Consider the following 15,508-nt stretch of genomic DNA (forward strand, 5'->3'; position numbering starts at 1 on the left):
ATAGGGGATTTGACAAATAACTAAAAGCTAAAATTATGACATGAAAAACATTTCCTCTGGTTTTACAATATTTTAGAGCTCATTAAGCTGAAAGTTTGATTTTTTAGTTAAGTGTTAGAAACATCTCAGTAAATACAACAATATGGATAATCTTATGTATATCTTATGTATTTATACAGAATGCATAGAATACAATTTTTAAATATATGGCATGATGAATAAATAATATATCATCTATCTTAATTTTCAGTTTTACTGAATTTTGCAAATGATAAATACATAATGTATAGCAGAGTGTATGCGTTGCTCAGGTTTTTTTATTGTATTTGTATATATAACATAAAATGGTTAAAGACCATGTACCTTTATTTTGTACCGTCTGTGTCACACTCATATTTCCCTACTTTTTTTGTCTTGGTGACCACAGTCACCTAGACAAATAGAGAGGTTGAATCTACTCAGCGACAAAATAGACCGAAATTAAAAAAAAAAAAAAAAACTTTAAAGGAGTTCTAATCCTTTCCTGCTTCATCCAAAACGAAAAAACAAAATGAGTTACACTATAAACTAAAAATACCCTAATCCTGGTATTTACACAAAATGTTGATGCGGATTTCCTGCATAATACACGGCAAATTAAAAACAATATACGGTTAATTTTACAGTTTGATATTTATCAATAAAGTCATAATACAATTGTTTTCAGGCATTGCTGTCATTAACCACTTTAAGACCGGAGGATTTTCCTGCTTAATGACCAGGCCACTTTTTTCAACTTGGCACTACGCGAATTAAACTGACAATTGCGCGGTCATGCAATGCTGTACCCAAACGAAATTTAAGGCCTTTTTCCCACAAACACAGCTTTCTTTTGGTGGTATTTGATCATCTGTGCTTTTCATTTTTTAAGATATTAATAAAAAAAGAGCGAAAATTTTGTGAAAAATTGACATTTTCTACTTTGACAGTTAAACAATATCCAATATATTCAATTTTTGTCATATATTTAGGCCAGAATGTATTAAGCTACATGTCTTTGACAAAAAAATTCTCAATGAGCGTATTTTTATCCACTTTAAGACCAGAAGATTTTACTCCATTCCTGACCAGGCCATATTTTGCGATTCGGCACTGCGTTAATTTAACGGACAGTTGCGCAGTCATGCAACACTGTATCCAAATTACATTTATGTCCATTTTTTCCCCACAAATAGAGCTTTCTTTTGGTGGTATTTGATCACCTGTGCGATTTTTATTTTTTGAAAAAAAAGAGCGACAATTTTGAAAACAAAAATACAATATTTTTCACATTCTGATATATAAAAATTGTATATATAAAATTTCCAAATTAACATTTTTTAACATTTTAGGCCAATTTGTTTTCTGCTACATATTTTTGGTTACAAAAATCACAATAAGCGTATTTTGATTGGTTTGCACAAGTTATCGTGTTTACTAACTACGGCAAAGATTTGTCATTTTTTTTGTGTATTTTGTTTTTTTACTAGTAATGGCGGCGATCTGCGATTTTTTGCGGGACTGCGACATTGCGGCGGACAGATCGGACCCCTAACTGACATTTTTGACACTTTTGGGGGGACCAGTGACATTACTACAGTAATCAGTGCTATAAATATGCACTGTTACTGTAATAATGACACTGCCAGGGAAGGGGTTAACACTGTTGGTGATCAAGGGGTTAAATGTGTGCCTCATGCCTACTGACATGTATGGGGGGAGGGGGTTGTGTGACACAGAAAGAGATCGCAGGTTCAGCTATGCTGAATACTGTGATCTATCCCAGCCTGTCACCGTCCCCAGGGCGGCCGCGTTGCTGCAGTAGCAGCAACGTGAGCAGTGTTAAAGTGGTTAATAAAGCTAGTATGGGATAGGTTGCAATTATTCTCTAATCTTTTACAGATGATCAGCAAAAAGAAAAGAAATACCAATGCAAAGAGGCATGAATTTCAAGATTCTGTTATGCATAGACTAAGGGGAAACTTAAAAATAACAATGTTGTCATTATCATAAATTCAGGTAAAATATAGATATTAAATGCATCTATTCTTCCATTAATATCATCATCATCTCCTTTTGTTATACTCTATTTTACAACAAAACATTTTCCAAAGTTCATATCAATGATGTACTCTGCAAAAATAATCATACATACTTTGTTTAATATGATACCACATTATTTTTTCTATACTGTATATTTTTGAGGGAAACGCACTCAAAACAAACCATGTTAAATAGGAATATTATAAAACAGAAATATAAATAATTTTAGAACAGTATACATTAAAACACTATAAAAGAATGTTGTTTGTAAATTAGACCAGAGCTAGCGGAAAGTTAAACAGATTCTCAACTATCATGTAGAAACTCTCAATTTTTGGAAGACGAGTGCTACCCTTTGAACAGCAACTATTACCCATTCTTTGACTCTGGAAGAACAGTTCAGAGGCTGTGGGAGAATATTGGAATTCTTGGCTTTTTCAAAACCATGGAAATCCACTGAAAAAAATTAACTTTCTAAGGCCAGAGCTATGTTGACCAAAATGTTAAGGTTCACCAAGCAGTCCAGCGGCAATGGACATGTTTTCTTAGAAAACAGCTAACCCATACATTTCCAAGTGGGATGCCCTTGTTTCTTTATCCTCTGCCAATTGGCACATCACATTTATTTTTGTTATTTATTTATTTTTTTCATTACAGGTACTTATGTAGCGTCATCTGTTTACGCAGAGCTTTACATAACCCAAGGTAAGAACGGCAAAATATAAAAGAAAATCTTGTGCTTGGAGCATTCAGAATCAAGGTTTAATTAAATAAACCGGATGGAACTGCTGCAATCTATATATTAACGACACTGGGCAAACTAGCAAATCTTCAATCCTGGAAATTTACTCCATATAGGATCAAATCCCATAGGATCAACTCTTATATCATCCTTAGATCACTTATCAAACAATCACAAACCTTACAATCGCCAGTTTTGGGGAAACGCGCCACAAGGAGAGTGTGTGTGATATCACCGCCTGCTGGTGAGGTGTGAAATATTGCGGCCGGCCTGTTATTCACTACCTAAATGTAAGTGAATTTAACAGTTTTTAATAAACTTTTCTTTGCTGTATTACACTATGAGCTTCTCCCTGCTTGATTTCTATATGTGATTGTCTTATGAACGATCTAATGATGATATACTGTAAGAGTTGATCCTCTGGGAAATCGATCCTATATGGAGTAAATTTTTCAGAATGCAAATCTGATATGAGTCACCTATCACTGGATGGATAACTTGCTTTTCTGATCCCTGTAATTTGGGATCCACACAATTTGATAAGGGGCCATCTTCTTTAAAGGAGCACCTTTGAGCACTTCAGCACCTTTAAATAATTCTGCACATCAAGCACTTTTTCACATATGGACTATTATTTGTTGTTTTGATTCGTTGCTTGCTAATTTTTGCTCAGATTTTGGTAAAAGGGACATTTAAAGTCCAGTCACTGCTCATTTTGCACATCTTGCTTGCTTGCCCTTTATAATTTGCAAGAGAGACATTCAAGGTCTATACTGTTTGCACATCATTTGCACATTGTTTTTGTTACATTTATGTACTGATCACAATATCAGATCCAATTTAAAGGGATGGCACACTATTGTTTTGAAGAAGAACAACCTTTCCTTTTTAGGTGAGAGCAACAGAAGAAGAAAAAGCAAAATATAAGTCCATCTACTGTTTGTTGAGAACGAGAAGGAATTAGTACAAGAGTATAACTTATTTGCTATTACCAGGCCATACAAATATTGCAACTGATACAACCAAAGCATGATGTTCTGAAACCAAAGAAAGATCTAATCTAAGCAAAATGAAAAAAAAAATGTATAACAGTGATCAGCATGCAATGATAAAAACAATATGCTGCTTCAAATACATACATAGATATGTCATACATACATACATACATACATAGACACCATTTAAAATTCCGAGGTGTGCTACACCGAAAGTGTTGGTACTTGCTCCTGATTCATGTAAAGGTCAGAGACAGGTAAATTAATCTTTCCATGTCTATGTGAGGCATTGCCAGGAACGATGAAGTGAAAGCAATAATCTGAGGGCCATCATTCATGGTTAAATATGGAAAGTTTTTAAATCATCACCTATGAACAATTTTGGGTATTGAAGTTTATTTGCCATTTTTGGGGCATGCAAAAATGTAAGGCTTAACACGTTTTGTATACATTTACTTGACGCAACCCCATCTATTTTATTTGAGCAAAATAAATAAATGTAATATATATTATGTAGGAGGTCATCCAGCTTCCATTTGGTGTTCTCCCTTAACCTATGACTACAAGGCAGTGGATTCAGCCACCACTAAGAGATGTAGCAGCGGTTCTTTGCTGCTCTACCTTAAGGAGCATTTTATGCTCTTTCTTGGGTGGTGGCAGTGGTAAGAAAAACTAAAAGAATATATATAAAAAATTAAAAAAACAAAACGATTTCATGGTAATGTTTTTCACCTGTAAACTCACTTTTGTAATTCCACTTTTTTGTAGGTGGATAGCTCAATGTCATTTGTTACTCATAAAATGATTAAGAGGTGAATATCAGCCATTTTACTCTTTTGGCAAATAGCTAAAAATCTTTACCTTTAAGGTTGTAAAATAAAGTAATTTAAAAAGTAGAAAAGCTTTGCAACCTAAACTCAACAGCAATCAATTAAATCACTTTTAATCACAATTAAATCACTTTGGTTGCTATGGGTTATTGAACTGCTTTAAAGTGCAAGTTTAGAATGCTTTATTCAACTCTTCCTTATTTACTCCAAACTCTCACAGACAGACCAAATACTCTTTAACCACTTCATGACTAGCTACTGCAGGTAAATCAATTAAATCACTTTGGTTGCTATGGGTAATTAAACTGCTTTAAAGCACAAAACAGAGGCATAACTAGAACCTTCAGGGCCCTGGGGCAAGAAACCATGAAGGGCCCCCCTGACTCCTGGCTGGGGGCCCTTTCCTTCAAGCCTGGGGCTCTTCCCACTGATCCTGGGGCCCTTTACTTCATTGCGGGGCCCTTTATTACGGTCCCGCAGCGGGACCCTTTCACAAGTTCTGCAGTGGGCCCCCTTCCTGCCAACTTGGGGCATCCCTACGGTGGTGGAATGCCAGGGCCCGGTTGCAAGTGTGCGATCCTGGAAGTTCACCCACTGGTGTCACTAGTTTTTATTTTTTGGTATTTTAATTGTATTATTTTTTTATCATTTTATTTAATTTTTTTACAATGTCACTGACTATGACTCTGTCCATTCAGAAAAGGAAGGAGCTGGTAAATTACATATTTACCGACCCGTTCCTGATTCTCTATTGTGACACATCCCCTGCAGCAGCCGGCAGGAGAAGGGAGGGAGCACAGTGGGGGGAGGGGGCAGCACAGTAGGGGGGGGGACCATAGGAGCACACAGGGGCCCAGAGACAGCAGAACAGAAGTGAACTGGATAGGAGGAGTGGCAGGGCAGCATACAGAGGAACCACTCTCCTCCATTTTCCTCCTGCAGCTACAGGAGGAAAAAGGAGGACAGTGATTTCCCTACATGCTCCCCCCCACCGTCCCTCCTATCCAGGTGTACAGGGGAGCCGCACAGGCCACCTGGAGCATGGGGCCCAGTTGCAATTGCAACCCCTGCAACCCCTGTAGTTACGCCCCTGTTTAGAATGCTTTATTCAGCTCTTCCTTCTTTACTCCAAACTCTCACAGACAGACCAAATACTCTTTAACCACTACATGGCTAGCTACTGCATGTAAATGGCTAGCAGGGGAACCTGTAAATCCTAAAGAACATGAAGGTCTTTGTTTTTGAAGCCGATGCTGACACGGGGTTCGTTCTCAATACCTGATATCAAGCTGTCATTAGGCAGAGCACCTCACAGGCCAAATGCACAAAGCCAACCAGAGGGGTTCTGTGCCTTTAGATCATTGTAAACCAACAAAATCAGCCCTCCCCTCTCTCTTACAATGGGGAGGAAAGGAAGGAAGGAAGAAGAGGAACTCCCCGTTGAGTACCTTTTTGCTGTGTTAGTTACTAGCACTGAAAGTAAGGAAATGAGCAGCTGATTACTTAAGCACTGGAAGGTTGTGGGTTTTAAACTACCACTGACCACCAATGATTGTGGGATTTTTTTTTTTAATACTGACAACCAGACTGACCACCAACAATTCGGGGTATGGGTGTAGCATGTGTACAGTAAAAGAGGAGGGAGTTGGTGTTAAGATGCCACTAGCCCCCAATGATTGGGGAGAGGTGGAATTTTATTGCTACTAATCATAATGCTTTTGGCGCACATAGCCATGCCCACTTTGTGCTTGAACACATCTGTTTTAATACAATGTCAGCCTATAATTTTAAACCAGGAAGCAACTGTAATCATTATCTATTAGCCATGAAAATATATTATTGATTAAAATTTGTAAGAAAATAAAGTTAAATGTAATTAATCCAAATTGCTGACATTTTTTTAACCACTTGCCGACTGCCTAACGCCGATTTAGGTCAGCAGGCAGCCCCTTACAAGTAAAGCGACGTAGGTCTATGTCGCTAGCCTGTGAGGCACTAGCGAGCGAGCGCCCGCCGCTGGAGATGTGCTCCCGCTCGCTCACAGACCCCCCCCCCCCCGCGCGTGTCCGTTACAGCAGGAGAAAGGCAGGCGGCTAATGTAAACACAGCCGCCTGTCATTCTCCCCTGTGTAAGAATGGAGATCATACGGTTCTGCTATGTAGGACCGTTGATCTCTGTTTTTACACCAGTAGCCAAATCCAATCACAGTTAGAAGCACGCCCCTAGGGACACACTTATCCCCTCCCTCTCAAATAAAGTTAACTCCTTCCCTGCCAGTGTCATTTGTACAGTAACAGTGCATATGTATAGCACTGATTACTGTAGTAATGTCACTGGTAACCCCAAAAGTGTCAAAAATGTCAGTAAAGGGTCCGATCTGTCCGCCGCAATGTCGCAGTCCCGCAAAAAAATCGCAGATCGCCGCCATTACTTGTTAAAAAAAAAACAAAATCTTTCCCTTAGTTAGTAAACGCAATAACTTTTGCGCAAACCAATCAAAATACGCTTTTTGCAATTTTTTTTTACCAAACATATGTAGCATAAAACAAGATGGCCTTAATTTTGATTTTTACATTTTTTTTGGGAATTTCATATAAAAAAATGTGAAAAATATTGTTATTTTTGCAAAATTTACGCTATTTTTTTGTTTATAGCGCATGATCAAAAAATCCACAGGTGATCAAATACCACCAAAAGAAAGCTCTGTTTGTGGGAAAAAAAGGATGTCAAATTCATTTAGGTACAGCGTTGCACGACCACGCAATTGTCCGTTAAAGTCATGCAGTGCCGAATCGCAAAATAGGCCCTGGTCAGGAAGGGGGTAAAATCTTCCGGGGCTTAAGTGATTAACTTGTATAGTAAAAAGAAAAAAAAAGCAATAGTTATTAAATACCACCAAAATTAAGCTATAGTTATCTCAAAAATCATGTTACATTTATTTGGGTATGCTATTGTATGGCCAAGTAATTATTACAGCACTGAAAACTGAAAAGACGCCTGGAAACAAATACCATGCTGGTCTTGAAGTGGTTAACTTTAAAGACATTTCATTTATGTCACCCCATACATAGTTCAAAAGTACATAATTTGAGCCAGTATAAATTTAAAAGATCATTAATTATTATTAACATTTCAGGCACCACCTTGTAATAATATAAGCAAAATGCTAAAATTTGTATGCTTACCCTGCACCATGTATAACAAGTCCAATGAAGAAAACAATGGATAGGTTGTGTGTATACCAGAAAACTTCATAGAATGACCTTTTTATGGTCTCTGTGGATGAGGTTATAATTAACACAAGCGCCAGCGTGATTGTAAAGCCAGTGATCCCAGCCAATGTAACAATTGCTTCTTTTGTTATGCTCTAGAATACAATAATAAACCATTTTAAAACAACTTTAGTATGTTGTCATTTGTCAACAAGATTTACGAAGCCTAAGTGTTAAGGAAACCAAATTAATAAATACATTATTGATCACCATGCATATTATTTTTATTTATTTTTTTGCTGCTGCTGATTTATATAAACTGTAAATGAAAACTCAAGTAATTATCACGAATATTCTGTAAAACTTATATAATTGTCATCATTGACTTATGTTAAAATCTCCATTACCTTGCTCTTCTTAAATGATCCTTAAAATGTGTCCTGCATGTTCAAAAATAAGGGTCATTTTAAGATGATGTATTTTTAAGAAAAGCACCAAGTATTGCTAGATCAAGTCCTTTAGCTTTCCGGTGTTTCTGAAGAAAAATACCTATATCCACACCTTTTCTCTCCTTAGCAACTTAGTGTCATTTATTACAGAATTCAGGTCTGTGCTTAATATTTGAGATCTATGCCATGTGAAGTAAAGCGTTTCGCTTTAGCTTCCTCAGTGGTTCAAGGGGATGCAGGTAAGAATGATTAAAGAAACATCAAGGACATTAGGCAATGCCCAGTTCTAGAGGGTCATATTAATTAGTCATCTCCCAAAATGATCACAAATGGCAGTGGTATAGGATGATAGCAGATGTGAAGTTTGCCAGGCAAAGATAAAGCCCTCCCACTGTAACCACACAAAAGGGAGAGGGGTCCTTCAGAAGCCACCCCTAGGAGGTGGATAGTGTCCTTTTTACCTTCAATTCCTCATTTCTAGTAAGTGCAAGTAAAAGGTCCTATCCGACTAGCCAAGCCATTGAGCACCACTAGGAAAGGGGCTCTAGAGATGATTACTCAGTAATTACCTGCATGAACACAGATTGCAATAGCATAGATTCCTGGGGACACTCATTGGATTAGGGCTTGGATCTTCTTTGGACCTCCAGAGACTCTTTCCTAGTGGTGCTCTATGGCTTGGCTAGTCGGATAGGACCTTTTACTTGCACTTACTGGATATGAGGAATTGAAGGTGAAACTGACACTATCCTGTGGGGGGCTTCTGAAGAACCACCCTTTTTGTGTGGGTGCAGTGGAAGGACTTTAACTTTGCCTGGCAATCTTCACATCTGCTATCATGCTATACCACTGCCATCTGTGATAATTTTGGGAGAGATGACTAATTAAACATATCTTAATATCCTGATTATTTCTTTAGTTCAGCCCCTTGAACCCCTAAAGAAGCTAAAGCAAAACACGTTAACCTCCTTAGCGGTATTCCCGAGTGTGTCTCGGGGTGAAATTTTTGTGCCAATAACGGTAACCCCGAGCCACACTCGGGGTGCTGCCAGGGAGCATCGCTGGATTCTGGACGAGGTTACTTACCTTGTCCCCGGGATCTGACGATGTGTCCCTGCAGCATACGGCCACCGGATCTTCCGCCCGATGCTGTGAGCCCCGACTTCAGTCTCCTGCGACGTGACGCTCGCAGGGGGGTGCAACCAGTGGCAAATTCAAAAAGTATAACACACAAACACACTGATATTTTGTAATCCTATTGGATTACATTACAAAATAAAATAAATTGACATTAGTTTGCCCCAGTGCCCTTTCCTGCAGTTTTACTGTACTTTATATATATATATATATATATATATATATATATATATATATATATATATATATATATATATGTGTATATATATATATATATATATATATATATATATATATATATATATATATATATATATATATATATATATATATATGTATACGTATATATATATATATATATATATATATATATATATATATTAATATATATATATATATATACACATGCTTTAACTTATTTATAGTTATTTATTATATTATAATTTTGTGTTTCAAACTTTATCATACCCGAGATGTAATAAAGAAGAACGCACAGTAAAAAAAAAAAAATGATGTAGAATTACTAGCAAAATAATGCTACCGCTTTCAGCACCTAAAATCAGAAACAATCATACCGCCAGGGAGGTTAATTGAACAAGCTGAAATTACAAGCTGATTGGCTACCATGCACAGCTGCACCAGATTGGAAGCCTTATTGGAGGTAAACTATATGTAAAAGTGCATGGCATAGTGCTTTAGAATGGACAGCTTTTGAAAAAGAGTCATGAGGCTGATTAACATGAAAAAATAAAACTAAACCTTCAGAAGAATTGGCTTTATCAAAGTCAGTTCAAAACAACTTACTGTGTCATATCTTCTGACGGGATTTAAATAACTCTCATTAGGATGATTGCCAATATATGACAATGTGTTACATAATCCTCCCGCGTCCATTGACTGACTTTTGTGGTATCGTTCTATATTAATTAAATGGGCTACAATATGGATAGCTGTAAAAAAAAAAAATAAAAGTTAATAAAAACTATGCAAATTCAGAACTTAGACATTCAATGAATTTTAAAGGTTTTACAGAGAACTGTATAAATTGTTTTTTTAGACTCATATCTACCAGCAGTCACAGAATTCCCAGACCAATCTCAGATTCCAGAGTCTGTGGGCAGTCGAATATTTAACATAAATGTACAGTTGTTTAAATTAAATATAATTTACCATTTTAAACCAGGCAGAAAATTCAGATGGTGTTGTCTACTGTTCAGTTTAAAAGTGATATTTTAGTTTATACTGTTATTTTTTTTGTCCTGGAGGATTTCAGACATACTAAAAAGAATACCTGCTTTCCTTCATATCATTATATATATTATATATATTTCCCACTGGAAGTCTATAATGGACTCTCACAGCATGGTCTACCTACAGAGCTTCTTCAACAGTTCCAAAATCTTTTCTTCTAAGCAGTTAAAATTGAAGTTACCACGTGTACAGCAGGTGACAATTTTTTTATGCTCTCCATAGAAAAGTAAAATTAATATAGTGAACATATACTGGATTTCTAGTCATTACTTTTCATATTATTATAGCAGTGTTTCTCTACAGTGCAATTTACAAAGCAGTTAGTCTGGCATTCACTGCAGATAAAGCATCCTGGTGCTTGTGCTTTAAATGACAGGATTGATTAACCACCAGTGAATAATTATTAAAAGTGATCTTCAATTCTTTATAAATATGGCTCTTAAAGCATTTAATAATGGCTTTCACATTATAAATCTCTGCTCTTTCATATAATAAACACTGGGGAGTTTTCACAGGAATGGGGGTAGGAATGTCAGTGTTGGTATTTCATTTGTAAGAAGCATCAGTGCCTAATGTTTTATTACTATCTATAACAGAAGGCCCATACAAGACAAACAAGATTCAAACTGTACACAATGAATATCAGTATATGATCAGTTAGGTGTACACTCCTCCTGGTGCAGAATTACCCCTAAGCCATTCCGTAGGCTAACATTTCCATGTCAGGGTCTGGTTCTTGTATTATAGTGGGCTGGAAAATAAGTTGGGTGCCAGTCACTTTAGGCCCCCCCATATATTAACTGGTGAACAAAAAAATTAGCCGATTCCCCGATCCACACACTCCATGTGGATGGAGAAATGAGTTATTATGACAGCGGGGAGACTTTCACACCATCTGAATAAACTGATCAGTGCTGTCGGCTATAGCCAGTGGCACTGAACGACCGGTAAAAACCCGACAGGGAGGTTGTACAGAAGTTGATTGATAGATTGACTTCTGTACAACCAGCCTGCCTATACATGGATCGAAATTTGGCCAATAACTGCAGAACTGGCTGAATTTCAATCCCTGTATGCCCAGCTTTAGACTTTTTAACTTTTATAGATTTACTCAATTTATGGATTCAGGATACCCAAAATGAGCAAAACAATAGAAGAGGAATTCTAAAAGTAGTAGTAGTAGTTGGCCCATTAAGAGCAGCCTATTGGAAATTTCTTGCTTGTGAGAGTAACCGGACAGATCTATGACCCTGTAAGAACAGTCATAGTCTTTCTTGAGTAGCAGTAGATCTCTCCTGAATAAATCTAGCTCTTGACCCTTGTAACAAAGGATAGAAGGAAAAAGACTCACAGGGATTTTTTAGGCATAGGCCAACCAGATAAAAGTAATTAGGAAAATGGAAAGTGTAAAAATCAACAATTTTTATTCAAGAATATTTCTTCCAACATGGATAAAAGGTGAATGATTACCGATAGTAGTATAAAAATACAGAAATTTTACAGATACAGTATCGAACATCTTAATGGTGAGATATGCTCATAGTCTGGAACATAAGATTGGTCTTCTACAGTGGAGGGCCAAACCAGTTCATGATAAACAGACATCCCAATATGTTTAGAAATCTTAAAAAAATAATTTTTCTTTTATTTTTTTATATTTTGAAAGCTTTGGCGATTTTCGCCCCTTTTGGGAGGGGCAGATTTAGGAGCTGTAGGCTATTGCATAAAGTCACGTATTATTACATCGATACACTGTGAGTATGGCAGACTGATTCTGTGTTTCCCTATATATAGATGGATGCTTTATACCTATGTATTTCACTGTTTGTACAATGCTAATATGTATACTTTATATTTATAGAAAAAGATTATGCTCTGTCTTTTCCCCTGAAGAAGAAATTAGTGTAGATGTCGAAACATGTTGGGATGTCTGTTTATCATGAACTGGTTTGGCCCTCCACTGTAGAAGACCACCCTTATGTTCCAGACTATGAGCATATCTGACCATTAAGATGTTCGATACTGTATCTGTAAAATTTCTGTGTTTTTATACTACTATTGGTGATCATATTTACCTTTTATTCCTGTTTAAATTTTCTTGAATAAAAATTGTTGATTTTATACACTTTCCATTTTCTTGATTACTCCTATCTGGTTGGCCTATGCCTAAAAAATCCCTGTGGGACTTTTTTCTTCCTTCCTTCGTTACATTTTGGGATGTGGCACTGTGCCTCTAGTAGCTAACGACACCAACCTACCTGCACTATTTTTGACCCTTGTAGAACAGTCACATACCTTGATTGATGGGTAATAAATCCTTCTTATAATGTCCTAGAGGTAGTTTCTACCCAGGCTCAATGCAACACTCTTTGGCATAAAGTCTTGCAAATTCTGATACCTCTAAAAATCTACTGCAGCACGCAACTAAAGTTCTTGGTCTTCCAGCATATTCCACAGTTTGGGATGAGTCCAATATAGAGATTTTTCAAGACAGATATACTTTCCAGGCAGAAGTTTAAGAGGTCAAGAACACTCTAGGAACTATACAGGAAGCATGGGCTCCGCTTTCTCTAGTGCAGGCTCAGTTCTTTACAGTGATGCTCGGAGATGGTGGGTCAGTAAGCCCATATTGTGGGATCCCTGACCCGCCATCCCCGAGCATCACTGTAAAGAACTGAGCCTGCACTAGAGTAGGACGTGGCCGGGATCCTGTTGGGGGGGAACTGCACCCTTCCAGCAGAGCAGGGACCATAATAGCTGCTAGAGGAAGCATTCTGCTTTCTCCTCCTTTCCTCCCTCTCCTCCTTTCAATGGTAGCCTACTGTGTGTTGAGGAGACCATGGAGAGAGGGTGCACAGTGAGAACAGGCCTCCTTCTCAGTACAGGCACCTGCTATGCAGTAGGACAGACTGCCGTTCTTCCCATACCTGCTTGTCATGTGAAATATTAAATGACCAGAGATGGGAAGAAGTAGAAATTGCCTTCATTCACAGGTGGGTGGCAGGCTGATAAGAAAATCTGAACTGTCAAAACACAGTGGTGGCAGGAGCAACTCAGGGCCAGAGTTCTGCTTTCACCCTCAAAGACCCAAAAAGACTCATAGTCACCCTACCTCCCTGAAAGCCCTTCAGCTCTCCTACCTTCCCTAGAGCCATGAGGCACCCTAGATAAATGCACGCCACTGAGCCCCCTTTTCCCTGATCTCCTCTCCCCTCTTTCATCCCACTGACAGATGCCAAAGCATTTTATCCCCACTGACACTGATTCAGCAGCATTTTTTCCATTTAGAAGCACCACCTATGCAGGGGCATTATTCTTTTTAATGACACCACCAATGCAATGGCATTTGTTTTCTTCTAGTGACACTACTGATGCAGGAGCATTTCTTTCCTTTCAGTGATATCACCAACGCAGATACATTTGTTTCCTTTGCCACTGTTAGCTACTGTGGGAATTTGCTGTGGTGTGCCACAAGCCCACAACCTATTGTGCAATTTCAATGCATGTTGCAACCATTACATAAATTTCAGTGCTAATAGCCCCACCCCCTGCTCCACCTGAGTAGGATGGCGCAGTTTGGTATCCTTGCCCTGAGCCTAGCAACAAATCACACTAAATGTAGTTTGGATATTGGATCTCAATCACTATGTGGTTAATTTACTAAAACTGGAGAGTGCAAAATCTGGTGCAGCTGTACATAGAAACCAATCAGCTTCCAGGTTTTTTGTCAAAGCTTAATTGAACAAGCTGAAGTTAGAAGCTGATTTTCTTCCATTCACAGCTGCACCCGATTTTGCACCCTCCATTTTTAGTAAATCAAGCCCATGTGTATGGACATCTGAGCTCACAATCTAGAGTACTGTAACAATTTATCCCTGCTTCTGTTAATTTGCTTTAGTATATCAGGCCTAGAATCTAAAGGGAACTAATAGTAATGAATTCAGGCAAGTGTGAAAATGAAAAATGTTTGTGTTCTCCTTCTTTATTAATGGGATACTGACAGCATAGCTTCATTATTGTACAAAGATGTGTGAAGATGAAAAGCCAGGATAAGCACAGATCCCTTGAGTGGCATTTTTAGTTTGGCTCTTGATTACAGATAACAGTGTTGTGTATTCCTCTTTGAAAATGCACTGGCTCTAACAGGCCCTAATTACATCCTTTCCAATTTTAGCAATTAAAGCTTGCATTTGAAGTAGCTGAGAACCAATGAGAAATTAAAGGTTAGCACGTAAACACAGATCTAAATGCTCTTCTTTCAAGGTTGCTCACCTCTATTAGAAAAACCTGTTATTGATGCAGCAAGATAATGGCAGATGCTAATAAAGTAGGCTTTGTATATTTTTAAACGCAGAAGAAGCCAATTATGCGAAACACTGCTTGAAAAGCATCAGTGAATACTTTTAGCAGGGTATGATCATTTTGAGATCTCTCTAATAAGCTGTAAGATTTGTACCTAGTCAATATAATTTAAATGATTCTTCATGTACCATTTTATATGACAAATCAGAGATAAAGTACAATGTGTTATATGCAAGGAACCTGATTCCATCAAATACTGTGACTGCTTTGGTGTAGGATCACCATTTTTGTCACCTTGTTAAAAACGTGTTCAATATTATTTTCTTTCCTTGCATATGTTTTAAGATATTCACATTTTTTTTGTGATGGCTCTTTTTTTAGTATGCCATTGTAGTATCAAAGCATGTAAAGCAACGAGCAGTGGGCTCCTCCAGCCAGCCAGTCGGTAATTGTCTTGAGGGTGGTTGGCCACCTAGCATATGTTTGTGCATTAAACTGAGGTTAGTCTGTTCATGTTGTTGCTTGGCC

At 37.7% G+C, this 15,508-nt stretch overlaps 1 protein-coding gene across 1 annotated transcript in view; it reads right to left on the bottom strand.

The window, feature by feature from the left end:
- The window catches only part of NOX3 (NADPH oxidase 3), a gene marked incomplete at both ends in the record, with an annotated part of 71,489 nt that overhangs the window by 35,148 nt on the left and 20,833 nt on the right, over positions 1-15,508 (bottom strand). Inside the window, 2 exons of the mRNA XM_082252329.1 lie at positions 7,815-7,996; positions 10,232-10,377. Coding sequence (XP_082108455.1) covers positions 7,815-7,996; positions 10,232-10,377 — 328 coding nt within the window. The remainder of the gene's footprint in view (positions 1-7,814; positions 7,997-10,231; positions 10,378-15,508) is intronic.

This window comes from Pelophylax lessonae (genome assembly GCF_965119305.1).
Source record: "Pelophylax lessonae genome assembly, chromosome: 3".
Lineage (NCBI taxonomy): Eukaryota > Metazoa > Chordata > Amphibia > Anura > Ranidae > Pelophylax > Pelophylax lessonae.